Here is an 18,833-nt window from a genome sequence, read left to right as displayed (position 1 = left end):
AGGACAGGTATGGTGCTTCAAAGGAGTTGATTTTGGTTCATTATTTCCTCTTCAAATGTTGAGAGTGAGACATGCAATTAAAGGAAAAGATATTTTTGGTAAAGCTATATATCCATCATAATGGAGAGTTTGATATATTGCCCAGAACTAGTGCCACGTCGCTGTTTACCCCCCTCCTCCCCCCAAACCCCGTATTTTCCCTCCTCTGAAGTATTATGGTCCCATTCCCGGCCACCCAGTATAAACAGAGGCCATATGGAGCAATGGATACTGGGTGACATAAGTGCAGCATGAAGATTTTATTATAGGCACCCTGTGATGTGGCTCCCAGTCTGACATGTTGTGATATGATGGTTGCACACACGCTTGCACGTGCATGTGCGCGCCACCCTGCGCTAGCCTGAAACACATAGACACATACACAGCCACTTTTCTTTTTCTGGCATCCGCACGCATGCTCACACAATATCACAAAGTGTGCGGACGCACATTTTTACATGCGCAGCACTGCTACATATGCGCACACACACAAAACGGCATCGCACACGCCCAGACACAGTCTCTCACACACACACACACACACACACACACTGTGTGTGTTACTGGAAAATACGGGGCAACCCAACCCATGTTTGTGATGGCAGGCACAGTGACTTTCCAATATTTAATCCTGGCACGTGTTCGGACGCCAAGAATTTATCACAGTGCCACAGTCTCACTGGCAGGAGTGAGGAGAAGACGCAGACAGAAGGAGAAGGCATGAAGGAGCAAAAAAGAGAGAGAGGGAGAGATGAAGATGGAAGCAGAAGAAAGGAAGAACGAGGAGGGAAACTGAGAAGGGAACACATGGCTTACGGTGCAGAGACACATGACCTGAGTGTCACGCTCGCTCCACTCAATGCTTCACGGCACGCCTCTGGGCACGTAGGCGCTCTTAGTGTGTGCGTCGATCTTGAGATTGTCAGAAATGGCAGATCTGTAATCTCAAAACGCGGCGACACTTGAGCTACTTTTTTGCATTTGAATCCTGAAAAGTGATATAGGAGGTTTCCACCCAACAGAGACGATATACACTTTAGCCATGAAATAGACCATTGTTGATACATTTTACACCTACAACTGTTAGATAAGACTTTGTTATCTATATTCATGACTGCATTCAGCCATCAGGTTAATCTGTCCATCTCCTCAAGTGGTGTCGACTCGAGACTCAAATGGTTGCTAGTAGTTACATAGTTATTTGGTATCTCTGTCTCCTGTATGCGTCTCATTAGGGCGTCTTACTGGTGGTTATGTGACAGATTATAACATATGTGCGCACGGCTGCACATGTACAGTTGCACTTCCTCAATTCCAGGGTTTTTATTTTCTCTTTATTCCTTCTCCCCCAATTTCTTTTCTTTTCTCTCTCCCAGGTCGTGGCGTCCCCCAGAGTGCCCCTCCGGTACCCAGCGGGGGCACCCACTTCCGCTTCCCGCCCTCCACTCCGTCCGAGGTGCTGTCCCCCAACGAGGATCTGCGCAGCCCGGGCATGTTCAGCAGCGTGGCCCGCCGCATGGCCCGCGGCTCTGTCAGCGACTGCAGCGACGGCACCTCCACCAACTCCGAGCTGGAGGAGGCCGTGGGGGCCGACGAGCGAGGCATGGGGGGGGCAGAGAGGGCCTACAGGGGCCTACTCCATCCCCGCCTCACCCACGACTCTCTGTTCAGGGTCTACGGAGGGGCGCCCAGCCTCCACAGGCCGGCCCCCAGGGTCCACCCCGGAGAGCCGCTGTCCCCGTTCCCCGTCTCCCCGCTGCCGGGCCCCGGGGGCCATCTGGCTCCCAACCTGTCCCCGGCCCTCTCCATGACCCCCACCTCCCACCTGCCCTACACCCCGTCCCCGTCTCTCTCTTCCCCCATGCTGGGCTCCCACTTCTCCTTCAACCAGGAGGACATGAAGCGCTACCTGCAGGCGCACACCCAGTCCGTCTACAACTACCACCTCAGTCCCCGTGCCTTCTTCCACTACCCCAACATCGTCGTCCCCCAGCCTCACCGCCCCGCCCCGGAGAAGCCGGCCACCCATCACCTCCACGGCCCGCCCCTGCCGCTCTCCCATTCGCTGGGCCAGCAGCCGGGTGGAGGACGGGAGGAGGAGGGGCTGGGGCAGCAGCAGCACCCGTCGCCATTCAAGTTCAAGCTGCAGCCGCCGCCCCTGGGCCGCAAGCAGAGGGATGGAGGGAGCGCTTCTTTAGGCTCCTCCTCCAGCCAGTCCTCTGCCTACTCTGGTTCAGGCCTGAACTCCAACTCTGCTGTGGGACCTCCTAAGATCAAGGTAAGATCAGTGGAACGTGAACGAGAAATTGTGAAATTTTTCAGCTCAGTGCGTAAAGCAATTGCATGTAATCACTAAAAAGACGTTTTAAATAAATGCTTAAAAGGAGCTAATTGGTGTGGTTGCTATAGGCAACACACTATTGTTCTCGGTCCAAGATGTTTTTGCCAGCAAAGTGAAGCAGTTTTTTAAACCTTTGCACAAACGTAAAAGTTAAGCTTTTGGTCATGCTTCACATTAGGGATGTTAATCGACACATTATTTGCGAAGCAGTGTTTCTCAAACAGTAGTCCGCGGACCTGACTAGCGCCGCATGCATGCGAATCTGCGATGCATGCATGCACAACACAGACATGCACTCGTCTCCGACACAGACACACACACCGGTCCTCTCACATTTGGAAAACATTAACGCTTATAATGTTTTTGAACAAGCGATTAAAACACTTTTTGGTGGAAAACTTTTTTCGACTAATACTTTTTGAGTCGCGGTGAGCATGAGTTGATTTTCGAGATGCTTCACATGACATCACTTCACATCACAATATACTGTGTAATATAAAATGCAATTTCCCAGAATTACACCTTTCTAGTTTTATTTATTTTATAATTGTTCTTTTGTCACCAGGTGGAGCCGATCTCCGACATCGAATCAGAGGAGGAGGTGGAAGTGACGGACATCAGTGAGGACGAGGACCTCCGTAACCACGACAATGACGAGGACGACGAAGGCGACGTCTTCACGCTGGCCGCTCACCACCTGCACCCCCTCCGCCGCCCCCACCACCTTCACCATCCTCACCCTTACCACTACCAGACCAACGGCGCTGCACCTCTTCCTCCTCCTCTCCACCCCCACCCTGCTCTCCCGCTGAGGCAACCTCACGTCAGCTCAGAGGACCTGGAGGAGGACGAGGACGTGTTCAAGACCCCCGCCACCCCGCCCCTGAGCGCCGGCGTCCCGGCGTTCCCTCTCGCCAGCCTGAAGAGCGAGCCCAGCCCGGGTCCGGGGTCGTCTCCCATCAGCCCCGGCGGCACCCGCTGCATCCCCCTCAAGCTGCGCTTCAAGCGCCGCTGGAGCGAGGACCAAAAGATGGAGGCCGACGGAGAGAGGGACGAGGCGGAGGACAAGAAGGTCCGTGCCGAGAAGCAGGTAGAAACGGAGGGCGTTGAGAGGATGAGGGAAGAGCCGAGCGGGAGAGGAGGAGAGGTGGAGAACGGAGGCAGAGGGGGAGCTGTCACCTTAGGGGCGGTGCTGCCACCTCCACCCACCCAGCGCAGAGCGAGCTCCGAGCTGCAGAGAGCTACGGCACAGCTGTCTCTGGAAAACACAGGGTGCTGAGACACACATACTCACCAGGGTTCTCTCGACTTGCATACAAACACACAGCTCTGGAATTGTTCTCAACACATAGACACATACTTATACACGCAGTTACGCGCACACAGATTTTAGAGAAAAAGTGCCTGTGTAGCCTCACATGTTGAGAGATGAGAGATATTGCCTTTTTTTTTTACCAAGACACCTTATTCAACGTGAACACAGCAGGCAGAATAGAATGGCTGCAGATTAAAACACTAAGAAATAACCATACCTAGCCTATTTACTGACTTGTATTTTTAATCCCTTCTTGACATTAGTGGGAGCCTAAAGGCCCTTAGACGTTGCCCACTGCCTTTCTAATGCCTCTTAGCCCTCTTTAGTGCCAGCCATGCCAGTCATTCCACGAGAGGTAGTCTGTCAGGGATGCCCTTTGGGCTCAGTCACTAATATGAAATGTTCTCAGTGGATGTGCTTTGGTTGCTAGCCTGGTAAATGTGCACTGCATTTCATTGCCAGCTAGTGGGGATTTGTCAACCATCCCACCCCAAAAGTGCAAGCCTTTTTTTTTATCTGGTCTCTCTTTCAGTCCAGACAGATGAAGTGTTGGAAGTAATTGAAAGTCTTTTAATTAATTTCTGACCCATTTATGATTCAGATGAACCCCCACCACACACACACTCACAAACGGGCCTTGATGTTACTTAAAATAAAACTTAAGGGGTTTCGTTGTCCCAACCACCACCACCAGTTGAATGAACAAAGTGGAACCTTGGACAGACTGATCTTGTGGACTGTGGAGTGAATCTAAAAATGAACTCTTAAGTTATGGCCTTTTTTATGAGTGAACAGCTTATGAGACACAAGACTATTTTGGGGTTGACTGGAGTGTGCTCCTTGTCAACTAGGCATTCTTGATAATCCTTTCCTCTGCCCATAGCCCAGAGTGTACAATTCTGCATGACCCATACATGCTGTACAGTGCCTACAAGATGTGGATGAACTGAACAGGTCCAGGAGCCAAGATGGCGTTGCAAATGAGGGATTTGTAACGGTTATCTCTTCTTTGACTTCCTGCGGCCCGTACTGATCTGTCTCTATGCCTGATTGATGAACACTTGCCATGGTGCATTAACAAGATGGCCATTGAATGATCCCAATGCACACTTGAACCAAACCCTTGAAAAAACAGTCTGTCAGGCCTTAATACATTTTCTGGAACAGTGGAGCCTCTGGAAACCTCCTGACACTTTTTTTTGGTCTACTCCGCTATGGCACAAAGTCATCTTTAGGAAATCAGGAACTCGGATCAAGGTGAAGAGCCTGTAGTTAATGGACATGAATTTTAAACTGTGGACCCAAAGTTTGATGTGCAACATCGGGCCTTGAGAGGAACTTTTCAGAGTACCCCACTCTCACTTGTTATCAGAGAGTTGGCACAGTCTTTGAAAAAGAGGGAGCAGGTTGAGGAGACTGGCAGTGTGCTCTTGTGTACAATAGCTTTTATTCTGCTCCTCTGTTGTACAGACTGTATTCCTTCCATCTAAGGACACTAGTGCCTCTTAAGGACGTGGACAGTATTTTTGAATGCTGATTTTAAGGGCATTTGCCGTGATCTGAGGGGTTTATAATTATTTTATTTGAGATATTGGCCTATCTAACATGTTTATATGATGTTACGAGGACAGGGACTCAACGATTCAGAGAAGAATCTGCGGAGAGCGGGAACCATGATATCGTCGTTGTCGGGTGGAAACCTTGTATGTCCAAAACCTTCCTTTTTTGTTATTTTAAAAACAATTTAAAATAGTAAAAATAGACGGTCTACAAGCACCCAACGCCTCGCAAACTGGAGGAATTTTAAACTTGGAGATAACGAGGTTTCTGCCCGACAATGGCGATATGAATGTGGAGCCTCAAGGCTAACTCAGGCGATGTTTAAACCACAAGAGCATTTTATCAGTGCGAGTAAGAAAAAAGGTCAAATATTGTGCCCCTTTTTAATGAACAAAGAATTCCATATAAGATTGTGCCTTTTTTAAACCATCAAAAGATGTATTTTCATTTACTACCTACTCCCACCCAGCTAAGGTTTTAGCAATACAGACACACACACACACACACACACACACACACACACACACACACACACACACACACACACACCACCTTGCCTTCTTTTTTTATAAAAGAGACATACAAGTAGAAAATACACATATATTTTATTGAAATATATATTGAAAAGTAAACAAATGTTATATTTCAGTACGGTCATTTGATAAATCAGGAAAAGCCTACTATTTTTAATGGTTAAGATATATATATTCTATATTGTTATCAGGCATATATTCTCAGTGATGCAGCCTCTGCCTTCTCCCGGCCATTAAGCTGCATTGAAAAGGCCACCTAATTCAGATTTCTTTTTTTTTTTTTCTTTTTTTTGTATGATAATGCAGGTTTTGTGTGTATTCAGGGGAAGGAGGACAGGGCGAGTTCAGGACAAATGATTGACAGCAAACATGTAACCAAATGTGGGTTGAGTAGTATGTACAAATAACCTTTTCTCTTTTTGTGTTTTTCACTACACTGCGGTGTACCGTGTGGGTGGGGTCTAAACCACAGCAGTACTATTCCCATAGTGTCAGGTAGGCAAGCCAGCCACGGAAAAGAATGCAGAATTTACATTTTCATTGCGTCGTCCCATTTCACTACCCTCCCTCACCCACCTACCTGGGCCTCCCAAGTAGTTTAAAACAAATGCAAAGAAATGTTTGCACAAGCTATTCCACTGGGCTCTGTATAAAAGATGGAGGCCGAGGCTCTCTGAGCACATAATGGGGACCTGTCCTGCTAATGGACTTGTTGTTCCTGGAACACCCCGGGCTGTAGATGGACTGCACACAGACATTAAGCAGGTGTCCATCTGTGTCACAACCTCTTCCCCTCAATGGGGGGGAGGGAAAGAAAGCAGGGTGACTCGGAGGCTCTTAGGACCACTTTTAAGGACATGGGTGGACTTTACTTTTAAGCTTGGACTGTTGTTGCCTCGCAAGCTGCTTTGTGGACTTTTGTGTTCATGGGGAGGTCTGAACCTGACCCAGACGAACACAGGGAACGCACTGACATGCTATGGTTAGAGAGCGAGACTTCTCCGTGGCTGGAGTTACGGAACATGACTTCACATACGACATCAGACACCCCCGCTTGTGTAGACGGCGTAACCATAGACACCACACGCACACAGGAAATGACATCACACAACCTCAGAAAGGAGCGGAGGGGGAGAGGGATTTCCCGTGATGTGGGTAGTCGACTGGGTGTGTGTGTGTGGTGAAACCCCCTTCTTTAACAGAATATACACACACAAAGCCACTGAACACAGCTCAGAGAAGCCTGGTCAAATAACGTTTTGGCTAGAGTGGTTTAGTCCTAGTTGTTCTTGTCCCGACTGTCCAGTCAACTGTATCAGACCTAGGTTAAATGGTATTGGCTATCCAGAGCATTTGGACAAAACTTGAATTTCCATGTGTGCAGTCAGTTTCACGTGGTGACATCCAGTGGGCATTAAGGTGCTCTTTAAGATTAAAATATATATATATACATAATTTCTTCAGGCTCTCTGTCCTTCAGGCTCTCTGAAACCCGGTTGAGTGATTTCTTTTATTTTATTATGCCCGATTGAGTAGAGCCTATAATCTTATCTCCTTGCCCTGCTCAAGAGTGCCAGAAGAACTTAATTTCTATCTAATCCCCAGCGTTTGTTTTTTAACCTTGCGTCCCGGGTGGGTTTGGTTTTCCACATACTCCCAATAGCGATGGAAAGTTTAAGACAATCACAAACAAGTATTTGAGTGTCAATTCAGTAACAAAAGTGTACTTTTCCCTGATCAACAGCTTAACTGAAACAGTTTAAATTGTTTTTTGGGCCGCAAGTTCCGCAACCCATCTGTGACATTAGTCAAATAGTACAATTTGACTAAGGTCCGAGCCCATAACCAACTGTCGTGCCTGCACTGCCTTAAGCCTAGTTCATACGGTGGCTTGTCAAATATGACAGATCTTCAACAAGCGATGCTATTAAGAAACTAGTCTTTGCTAATGGCTCTATTGAAGACGGATAGAAAACACTTAACCTTTTCCCAACATGTTGATATTTACTTACTTCAGTCTCATCATTGCTGGTTTTTTTTATTTTATAATTTTCTTCTATATTTTCCAAGATGTATTACTGTTGCTATTGTAATTATTCTATTATTAACATTAACTATTTTTTTCTTTTTTTTAAATGAATTTTGTACCCCCTCGCCCAGGGCCCACCTCTTCTCCATGATCCTCTGGTTGTTATGAATTTGTTCTATTTCCCTCTTGTCATATGTTCGCTTTCTAGATCACTTACAGAAGCCTATTGCTCACCGGTTAACTCCGGTAATCTTGTTACCATGGAGAAAAGAAGAGGGGGAGGGGGTCCATATAACCCCATCACATTATATTGAAAAAGAAAAAAATGTTGTTCTCATTTGTATTTTATTTTTCTTGGATCATGTGTATATATATATTTTCCATTTTGGAGGGGTGGGATTTCTGTAAAGAAAAGAAAAGGAAAAAAAACATTGTATTGTTTAACCGTTGTTAAAAAAAAAGTCCACCCTCTCCTTAGTTGTCTCTCTCCTCTCGGTCCCAGCCCTCCTCGCAAGCCAGCGGCCACTGGTGCGAGAGTGGACGCTGAGTGAGAGAGACTGGAGCTCGTCACGTAGGAGGAAGCATCTGTACTTCTGTTTCGCTCCTTATCTTTTCATCTTTTATTTGTAATTAAAAGTGTAATCAGGGTTCATTAAAAAAACGACAACAAAAAAAAAACTTGGTAAAAACAGATCTGGGTCTCCTGGCTTCATTTCAGTGTGTTGTCTCCTCCTGGCTCCATTAGTCGTTCACTTGCATGTATTCATTTATCAGGAAGCAAAATGAGTATGCCTGTAAAAACCTGACACCCATGAATCTACATGAATATTGTATTTCCATGTCCGGACAATTTCTTGACCATTAAATCAAAAACCTCAACATTCCATTGTAAACTCAGCCAGTAACTTGAATAGATAGAACCTGATTTTGAGCAATACACATACAGTACATACATTCATATAGATCTGTGCATAGAATATAGTTAATCTATTCATAATCATAAATCACCCTTCTCCTATCCCACGCTTTATTATAATGATATTATAATGATATTCTGAAAATGCAAAAATATGACTACAAATGCCAGTAATTCTCATCTGCTCTATGCTATGTTAAGTGTAAAGCAATATTTCACAAGTAGAACCTGCCAGCTAAGCCCACATATCAGATTTTATTTTGTTAAACCGAACATTTGACAAGGTTTTGATCCATGGTATTGATCTTTGGTCTACACAGGTCAACACAAAATAATCAAAATCATTCCAGGAGACGGCAAGGGCAGCTCCTGGTAAGTTATGTTCAAAACGTTGGTGTCCCCCATGAGACTGAAAGACCCAACAGCTAAACTGTGTGGAACTGAATCTTGGAAGCTTACATGGTGTCAGTGGTGTCATGTGTCTTGTGTTCATCTTCTCCCTCCTATTCACTTACAGGGCTGTTCTCAGAGCAGAGTCTGTGCTGGATGTAAGTATCAGATTCATGACAGGGCTGTTCTCAGAGCAGAGTCTGTGCTGGATGTAAGTATCAGATTCATGACTGGCCTGTTTGGCAACACACCTCTCTATTGGGTCACAAGTTCACAACTGTTCCTCCTGGGTCACGGTGGCAGGGAAAAGTGGGACTTTTGAAGAATAGCAGATATACAAGCTCACGAGTGCTGCGCTGCAAGCTTGTAGATCTATTTTTGAAAAGTTGTGAAAATGTGTGCAAATCTTTGAATATATGTATTTTTTTAAGTGAACATTTGTAACTCAAATTCTGCTTCTGGGGGGTCCCTGGAACTAAATATTTTGAGATGGGCGTCCGTGGCCAAATACATAATCATTTTGGGGGTCCTTCACATGAAAAGGTTTGAGCACCACTGACATAAAAACAGGTTTTTCAAAAAAACTGAAGGATTTGAAATATTCAAAGACACTGTGAGCTTGTATATCTGCTATTTTTAAAGCACAAAATAATGCGTTAATAGTCTAAATTGGTTAAACCACCTCCCCCTATGAAGAACATTCATGGAGGGCCCGCAGTTAGTATACATAAACACACATGGATGTGAATCCATGTTTAGTGTCATTACTTATTATAGGTCATATAATGCATTTACATTGTATGGGCCTAGCCAGAAGCAGTGTCTCTAATGAGTCAAACATTTTTTTTATACTTACAAGCAAGCAACCGACTGGTCTGAGCCAAAGTGGTCATTCATTATCCCTCTCATCCTAGAATAATCGTATAAAGGAAGAGTACTCAGGGAGGGGGAAAGACGAGCGAATTGAAAGGTAGTAGGCTGGTTATGTATTGAAGCGTGTAGAGATGGAAGATGTGAGAAATGGGTATGATTCATCAGGGAAGTGTGAGAGAGCGCTCCTTGACCCATACTGAAACTAGAAAGGGGAGCTCAGTGGAGTGCAAATCTCCACCAGGAGGTGCACCCCTACCCTCCCAGTGTCTGGTGATTTGAGAAGATTTTGGCACGTATGAAAAGGAACAGGGCATTGGATGAATGGATGGGGTTGGGAGGCTGTTAAAGGATGCTAATTGTTAATGCCTTGCGTCAATTAATGTACTGCAGTACAGTATAGGTTGTAAAGGAATTCTGGCCTAAATAACTGACAAAATCATGTAATAAAAATGAAAAATGTTCTTAGATTGAGTTAAAGATCTTATTAAAATGGTGTCCATGGCCTAATGCATGCCTTTTTTGGCTGTGGCCCCCAAAATAAACATATTTGAACTGGGGACCCCCACCCTGACAAGCACTTGGAATTGTAGGTATTACGTTTAATGTGACTCGGTTCTAGAGATAAATATTGTGAAAATATCCGATCTACATGCTCACAAGCATGTAGATCGGCTATTTTCGCAATGTTCGCCTCTTGCTTACTTAATATTTGGCCAGTTTGGTATTAAAACGGTCTTGAAAGTCCTTAAATTGACACTTTATAAATGTGCAGATACCCTGTTATACTTATACTGTGTGTTGGTTTGTTTACCGTTGAGTGGGAAAAAAAGATTACCTTAAGCTAATCTGGGGACCCCACAAAATAATTTGGGGACCCGACCCCAAGTTTGAGAACCACTGGCCTAATATGCGTTATGAAATTAAAAAGGTTGAGAATCACTCTGGCCTGGTTGTGGTCACTGACAACAATGAGACGGCCTGAGAAACAGGAGAGAGGTTGAAGATTTTTTTACTGTGTAAAATACATGACAAACACAACCTTGTGTATGTCTTTGTGATGTATTTTCTTAGCCTTTCATCTGCTGACTTTTTTCTTTGTCTGCGCTATTACTTGCCTTGTCCTGCACCAGTGACAAATGGGTGCGCATAATATTTTTCTTTGAAGGAGATTACCCTCTCTCTCACAACATTGACAAGACCTCAGGAGCTGATCGCAGACTACAGCATGGAGAGAGGCTGGGCCCCATCTACATACATCAATGGGTCTGCTGTTGTTCAGAGTTAGTAGTTTTGAGTTCCTCAGCATCCACATCAACGAGGATGGGTTTGGTGAGGATCAGTGATGATGCTGCAAGGGTGGCCTCAATTTGCCTCAATCCTGGGGTTTGTTTTAGGTGAGTGGGTAGCCTACTGGTGACATTGGACGCTATTTATTGTAGTTATATCAATACGTATTCGATAATCAGACCTGAATAGTCGATAATCAGACCTGAATATACATTGGCGCATATCTTATTTAGGCCTACATATACTATGTAAATTCCCACACATCCATATATCTCATCTAGATACCTCTTGATAACCCTATCAATATATCTGTAATCACCTTTAATATCTGTGAACTAACAAAAGAAGATATTATTATTATTATTATTATTAGCAAAAGTTATAGGCCTGATGAACAGGACTGCTGCTGAGTTCCTGAGTCTTAACTTAGACTCTACCCCCATCTGCTGACAATTTTCAGTATTGCAATCTTAAAAATCTAGTCCAGTAGGCTCTGTTGTAGACTAGTCTTGTGAATGTGAACGTTGACAGACATGAGCTAACATGTCTGATCCATAATGCCTTTTTAATTATATGTTTACTTAAAGATTATTTTGATACCTGTGTAAACATATATGTCTAGACATCCTAGTAGACCGCCTAGCAACATATAAGATGTACACACAACTTATGTAGGTTACTGCACACATTGACCCGTATGCATGGCGTGACTGTTGCCTGCAGCGTTTGGCAAACCCCTGTTGACACTTGACAAGGTACAGTAGCCTATGTAAGTATGTCATTCATTTGTCTCTGTCGGTGGAAACTTCCAAAACGTACTTTTCAGGATTCAAATTCTAAAGTAGCAAAAGTGGATCTGCTACTTTTGATACTTTTGTGTAATTTTCGAAAGAACAAAAAAGTTAAAGCTTGGAGATAGGAGTTTTCTGCCCGACAGAGTCAATAATATAGGCCGAACTAAAAATATGGAATTCTGCAAGTGTGGATCGTGAGTCACACATTCACTCACACTTATGCCCAGAAAGAGATCCTGGATGCCCATGGAGATCCCTGATGTCATCAAGTAAGCCCATATCTTGGAATGCCCATATATGGACATAGGGCCTACATACTGTGTCAGACATCTACAATGTCAGTCATCTCCATATTTGGGAATACTTTTTTGCATTTTCCCTTTCAAGACAATGGAGAAAATGAATTTACTAAACCAGACGTCCTAAGGGCGAGAAGCAATGGATTGAGAGCTTGTAGATCTGCTATTTTCATATAGGTACTTTAAGTACATTTTGATACCAATACTTTTGTACCTTTAGGGTCGTTTCATACCGTTATAAGGAGCCGACTAATTTCGGTTCGGGAGGACGCCCCGACCCGAAATTATTTAGGTTCGGGGGTGATTTCATCCATACTTTATTAACGGCTAGTGCCGAAGTCGCATGTAAATATTGGAGGTCCGTGGCATGACGACGTTTGTGGCCGATGAATGAGCATTGCATGGCGGATATATATATTGCCTTCCCTCGCGCTGCACACTGAATGACTGGAGGTCCAGTGAGTAGCAGCTCCAGCAGGCAGCAGCACCAGTGAGGTCTCTTCTCTCTCACTCACACTCACAAACGCTCGGCTCGAGCTCTGTCAAAAACATTTAATTACAAGCTCACATTATAGACGTGCCGCCTCCCTTGCTGCATGCATGTCATCACGCAGTCACAACTCGTCGTGGAAAAGGAAAACATATCAACACGGAACACTAGCAATTTAATAGCAAAGTTGTGTTTAAGCTCTTCTTTTCTCTTTAAAACGGTCGGCGACGCGTTAGCAGCGATACACGCAGCAAAGGCGTGTGTGTGTGTGTGTGTGTGTGTGTGTGTGTGTGTGTGTGTGTGTGTGTCGCGCGCGCGCCTCCCAGTCCACCACTCTTCGTCTCCAGCCAGAGCCAGGCTGACTTGTGTCCGCTCTGCGATGCCCAAAAGACGGCCACACAAGCATTTGGAAGTCGGCGTGTCTCCCTCCCAACGACCGCTGTTTCCTTGGATTCACAGCCGAGAATATGAACGTGAAGCCGGGCTGAATGAATGAGAAGACACCGCTGAGTACCGAAATGAAGTCGGGAGGTCACAACATTTCGTCAGCACCGTAGAGCCGAATTTAGTAGGTTGACGCCCCCCCGAACCGGGGGATGCGAACCATATTTGGGTTCGCCTAGGGCCGAACCGAACTTAGTTAGGCTCCTTATAACGGTATGGATCGACCCTTACTCAATGTAATTTTGAATTCCGGACTTTTACTTGTAGCAGAGTCAGAGTATTTCTACATTTCAGTATTGATACTTAAAGGAGTACTTCACCACTTTTCAACCTATCTTCATATAATTGGTCCTCACTAAAAAAATTGCTTTTTTTCTTTTTTTTCTCAGAGGAGGGTTGTGGGCAGGTCAGAAACCCATCGTCTTGTGACATCATCGATTGGGAATGCAAGCTAATAGAAAATGCAGGCTTTCTACTCCTGAAAAGTTGCAACGTTAAAGTGGAAGCCTCGCGATAATAAAAATCGAAATATCTTTTCAAAAAAAAAAATATATATATATATATATTTATATATATATATATATATTTATTTATTTTTTGAAAATGATGATGTCACAAGACAATGGATTTCTGAACTTCCCACAGCTCTCTTAAGAGACTTGGACCGAGTAGAAAAAAATTGTGCTATTTTATTATGAACATTAGTGGGGACCTATTATATGAAGATGGTTTGAAAAATGGCAAAGTCCTCCTTTAAGTAGCCTACCCTGTCTTTTTCTACCACTGGAGACAGAGCACATGGGAGGTCCTATAGCATGTTTTTCTAGAGGGCCATACTGACTTCATTAAGTGACCAAAGGCTTGAAACTTGTAACACATCAATAGTGACGTATTATAAGGCTGCAGTTTACCATGAGAAATGTCACAGCTTGTCTGTCTGTGTGTGTGTGTGTGTGTGTGTGTGTGTGTGTGTGTGTGTGTGTGTGTGTGTGTGTGTGTGTACACATTTTTACAGTCTATGGGTTGGTTCCCTTGACACATCACTGTGACATCACAGGTGATATCACAGGTGACATCACCTATGTAAAAGTCCATAAATAGGTATTCCCCAGAATCCCTTTTATGCCCATATATGAAGATCCCTGACGCAGCTCCTCCCAGAATACACAGGGATTGGAGGCCGGCCCACTCTCCTGTCTTGCAGCGTTGAGGAACTCGTTGCAAACAGTGCATCCAATCGTCCTGCATGTCTTGTGCCGAGTCAGCCTTGTCGCTCGAGCTGTCTGACTCCTCTGGGTCGTCCCTGCGGTCCCCAATTGTTTCTGGGAATGGGCATTCCCAGAAACAAAATCCCTTTTATGCCCATATATGGAGATTTCTGATGTCATCAATGCCAGGCCCAAACTGGTCCAAGAGCCTGCTTTACTCTGATTTACACCCTACCTTCCCCGAAAACGTTAATATTAAGTCCATATGTATATGGATGGATATAGCCTAGTAAACGACCAACTTCCGTAAATGAAATGGTTTCCGGAAGAGGGCGGGTACGAGGCTAATATGGATATATATTAATAAAGGATAAAATAAACAAAATGTCCATATACAGTATGGGCATTCCCAGATGATGCCCTGTTAGGGTACCCCCTTATGCCCATATATGGAGATCCGCAGGCATCAAACCCAGGCCCTAACTCGCCATGGCCCTTGGCTTTACCATTAACATATGTTTTATGCCCATATATGGAGATCCCTGTCCCAATGTCATCAATATTACAGACATATCTGGGAATGCCCATATTTGGTAATGCCCATATATGGGCATGTTTTTATATAACATTGTTGACTATCATGCAGGGGTCTCCATACATATATGGGTAACTGGTCTGATATACATCACTGGCCAGATGGCCAAGAATTGGCGTGACCTCGCCCTTTAGGGCAAGGTCGCATGTCGCCCTGAGGCGTCTTGCTAGTTAAAACTGCATGATTTTGGCAGACACAAAATGATGACTTTTATTTGACTATTAAACATCCACATGTCTGTCTGTCTGTCTGTCTGTCCGTCCCATGAGGAGGGGAGGAGAGGACAAGGGTGAAATGAGGAGGAGAGGAAATAAACAGACTTTCCAACAGTATAAACGTATATTGACATTCACACACACACACACACACACACACACACACACACACACACACACACACACACACACACACACACACACACACACACACACACTGTACACACACTCTGTACACACACTCTGTACACACACACACACACACACACACACACACACACACACAGTGCAATGTGAGCTACTTGGGACTGTAAGTTTGATTACGCTGGAGTACATCGGAAATTACAACTGCATGTGATTTGTCTCCCATTCTGAAAGTATCCTGTGCATTTGTGTGTGACTGTGAACGTGCGTCCGTGTGTTTGTGGTATTTCTGGAGGGAGATTGGCTGAGTAGGACAGTGAGTTGGCACTTGTGTGGGTTCACGCCAGATGACCTCACTAATAGGGATTGATTAAGTATGAGCGTCACGTGAAGGGAAAGTACTCACGTCTCTAAAGATGGCCCGTCGTTGCTGCCTTGTCATCATGACATACACAGTAAAATCCTCAGTGAGCATTTAACTCTCAGGAGTGTGAGTAAGAGCACTCACAGTTTAAATTCACACTGAGGATTTGACCTTGTATGCTTATCCAGCAGATCTCGGCCTGAGGGTCAGGACCACCCACAGGGGCATTAGAGGATCTTATAAGGGTCACATTGTGACTTACGGCAGTGGCGTGCATCACATACCATAGAGATACTAACCAGTAAGACTCCCTAATCGGGAGATAAGCGACCGTCAGGTCGCAGCGTGATTTTAGGGCAAAATGTGTAGGAGCAGTGTCCAAAAATGTGGTTCAAAAAATCTGCCTGATGGTGGCGCTATATGGGACATCCATATTGATGAGATGAGTGTAGACATACTGTGTACCGATTTGCGTGATTTTAGGGCAAAATCTGTAGGATCAGTGTCCAAAAATGTGTTTGAAAAAATCGGCCTGATGGTGGCGCTATATGGGACAGATCCATGTTGATGACATGAGTGTAGACATAGTGTGTACCGATTTGTGTGATTTTAGGGCAAAATCTGTAGGAGCAGTGTCCAAAAATGTGTTTTGCAAGAATCGGCCTCATGGTGGCGCTAGAAGAGGGCCATGTGAGAAATGAGGGGTGGGGTCTCCGCGTTGCCTTGGCGGACGAATAGGTACCGGCCCCGGCTCTCCCGGACGCTCCTAGCCCGAGTTACGGCATTTTATGTGCGCTGCAGTGGAGGGGGTCCTCCACTGGGGGCGCCACCACTTTGGCATCCGTTCTGGAGCACCAGGAGTCGTGGTCCCCGGGAATTCCCCGTGAGCAGCCCCGTTGGGGTGGTCGTTTGGTCATTTTTGCACATTTGGTCATTTTTTACATCTGGGGGTCCCCCAGGGACCTGGGGGTCCCTGGAGCTCCGGGGAGGTTGTAGTTTGGCAGGCAAGGAGTGTGTGTGCAAAATTTGGAATGGATCGGGGCAACGGTTGCGGAGATATGAGCAGGGCAATAGTGTGACGTGTGAGGTGTGACAGACAGACTGACGGACGGACTGACTGACTGACTGACTGACTCACAGTTTGTGGAGGTTTTGATAGTAAGTGCGACCTGACAGTCGCAATTAGCTTTCCCCTCTCTGCTTGAACACGATTAAAATCAGCTGATGCGGTTTTCGGTTGGAATGCTCATCATCCCCCCTTTACACCTGATTGGATAGATCTAGTTTTTCTTTCTCCTTCTAAGCTATCTGAAGTGTTTGATATCATTATTCAGCCTTTTATGTTTAAACTATGTACTAACTACGTGTCAGTCAGTAGAGCTCTTGCCTTTGGACCACAATACAAGGTCATGGGTACTATCCAGGGCACCGTCAACTCAGCGTAGCACGGCTTGGGTGCGGCAAGTCGTGCAGCAAGTAGGCCTACTGGGAAGTGGGATCTGATGGTAGGTGTGGTGCTCCGAGTGTTCAAGGGAGTTCAAAAATACGTACCGAAGAAGAGCAAGTCTGCACACGGAATGGTCGCTCCCAGGAGTAGTTATTTATTGAAAATCATTGCCCTTCGGGGTCTTCATCAGGTGGTGCTCCAACTCAGCAGTCCATCTCCCAGAGGTCTAGCGCATTGTAATGGGGACAGACTCCCGCGTGTTATCAGCTGATACAGACAATAAGCCACTCCTGACCTACTTGATGTATGGTTATGTTTGTGTTTCAAGCAGGAACTTTGCCTGTTTATAATAATTAGGTACACTGAGTACCAGAAAAATGATTACTATATATAATGCAATGTATGGATGCATTCCTTGCAGTTAAAATACACACTTGAGTTGGTGAGGTATTTGGTCAGAGTTGCCTGGGCCCCCAGAGCTGTGCTGGAGTCAAGTGGCTGTAATGCATAAGTGGCAGGGATTTGAGCTTAGCCACTGCTCCATAGGCTACCTCATTCTTAGAAAGTGCTCCGAGGTGCTAATGCTGGTGGGATTTGTGTGGTTCATTCACAACAACAGTTCAACTTCTATTGACTTTCAAAATACCAAATCCTCTTTTACTGTCACCCTCTATCCACATATACTGTGTGTGTGTGTGTGTGTGTGTGTGTGTGTGTGTGTGTGTGTGTGTGTGTGTGTGTGTGTGTGTGTGTGTGTGTGTGTGTGTGTGTGTGTGTGTGTGTGTGCGTGTGCGCTCGTGGGTGTGTTTTATTGCTATTCCACTTACATTCTCTCCTAATTACTTGTACACAACTGACTGTAGCTCGGGCGCGTATCGATATTTCGATGTCCCGTTGTGTCGAGGTGCCAGTAGTCTGAGGCTAACCTGCTGATGCTGGTGAACGCTAACCTGCCGATGCTGGTAAACGTTAACCTGACGACGCTGGAGAACTCTAACCTGCCTGCGGACGCAGGTGAATGCTAACCTGGTGAATGCTAATCTGAGTTCCCAGAAGTTAGACCTTCTGGGCTGAAACCATTACATCTCTGGGCCGGAAGCTGGCCCAGTTCAGAATCTAAGCTGCTCTGTCCAGAGTTGATGCCTCCTCCTTTTCTTGATTGGCTGTTGATTTGGAGAAGAATATTAATTGCTGTGGCAATGCCCCTGCAGCCCACGTATCGAGGTGAATCCTCCCAGAGTAGGTGAATGCTAACCCAAAGCCTTAACCCTAACCCTAATCTCTGAAGAACAGACTTCTATGCTCCTTGAAAAGGACTTTATCTTTGACGATGGCTAGCCAGATTGCCCTAACCCTAAACTTAACCCTTAAGGCCCATTCCCACTGGGCCAGATAAACAGATAAAAAAATGTCTTTCTCCATTCAAGTGGATGGTAAGATACTGATAAAAAATATTGGTCACAGATATCTTTTTTTATCAGTATCTTGCCACCCACTTGAATGGAAAAATATCGGTCACAGATATCTTTTTTTATCAGTATCTTGCCATC

The 18,833-nt window shown here is 45.2% G+C and overlaps 1 protein-coding gene across 1 annotated transcript in view; it reads left to right on the top strand.

Annotated features, from left to right (window-relative positions):
- Window positions 1–8,458, top strand: part of erf (Ets2 repressor factor) — a 45,501-nt gene extending 37,043 nt beyond the window's left edge. Inside the window, exons 4-5 of the mRNA XM_080734863.1 lie at window positions 1,416–2,317; window positions 2,946–8,458. Of these exons, the coding sequence (XP_080590989.1) occupies window positions 1,416–2,317; window positions 2,946–3,659 (1,616 nt within the window). The 3' untranslated portion in view covers window positions 3,660–8,458. The remainder of the gene's footprint in view (window positions 1–1,415; window positions 2,318–2,945) is intronic.
- Window positions 8,459–18,833: the final 10,375 nt, after the last annotated feature.

Source organism: Nannobrachium achirus, assembly GCF_963921795.1.
Source record: "Nannobrachium achirus genome assembly, chromosome: 10".
Taxonomy (NCBI): Eukaryota; Metazoa; Chordata; class Actinopteri; order Myctophiformes; family Myctophidae; genus Nannobrachium; species Nannobrachium achirus.
Note: the sequence above shows the minus strand (reverse complement) of the source record. Positions and strands in the feature narration are given on the sequence as shown.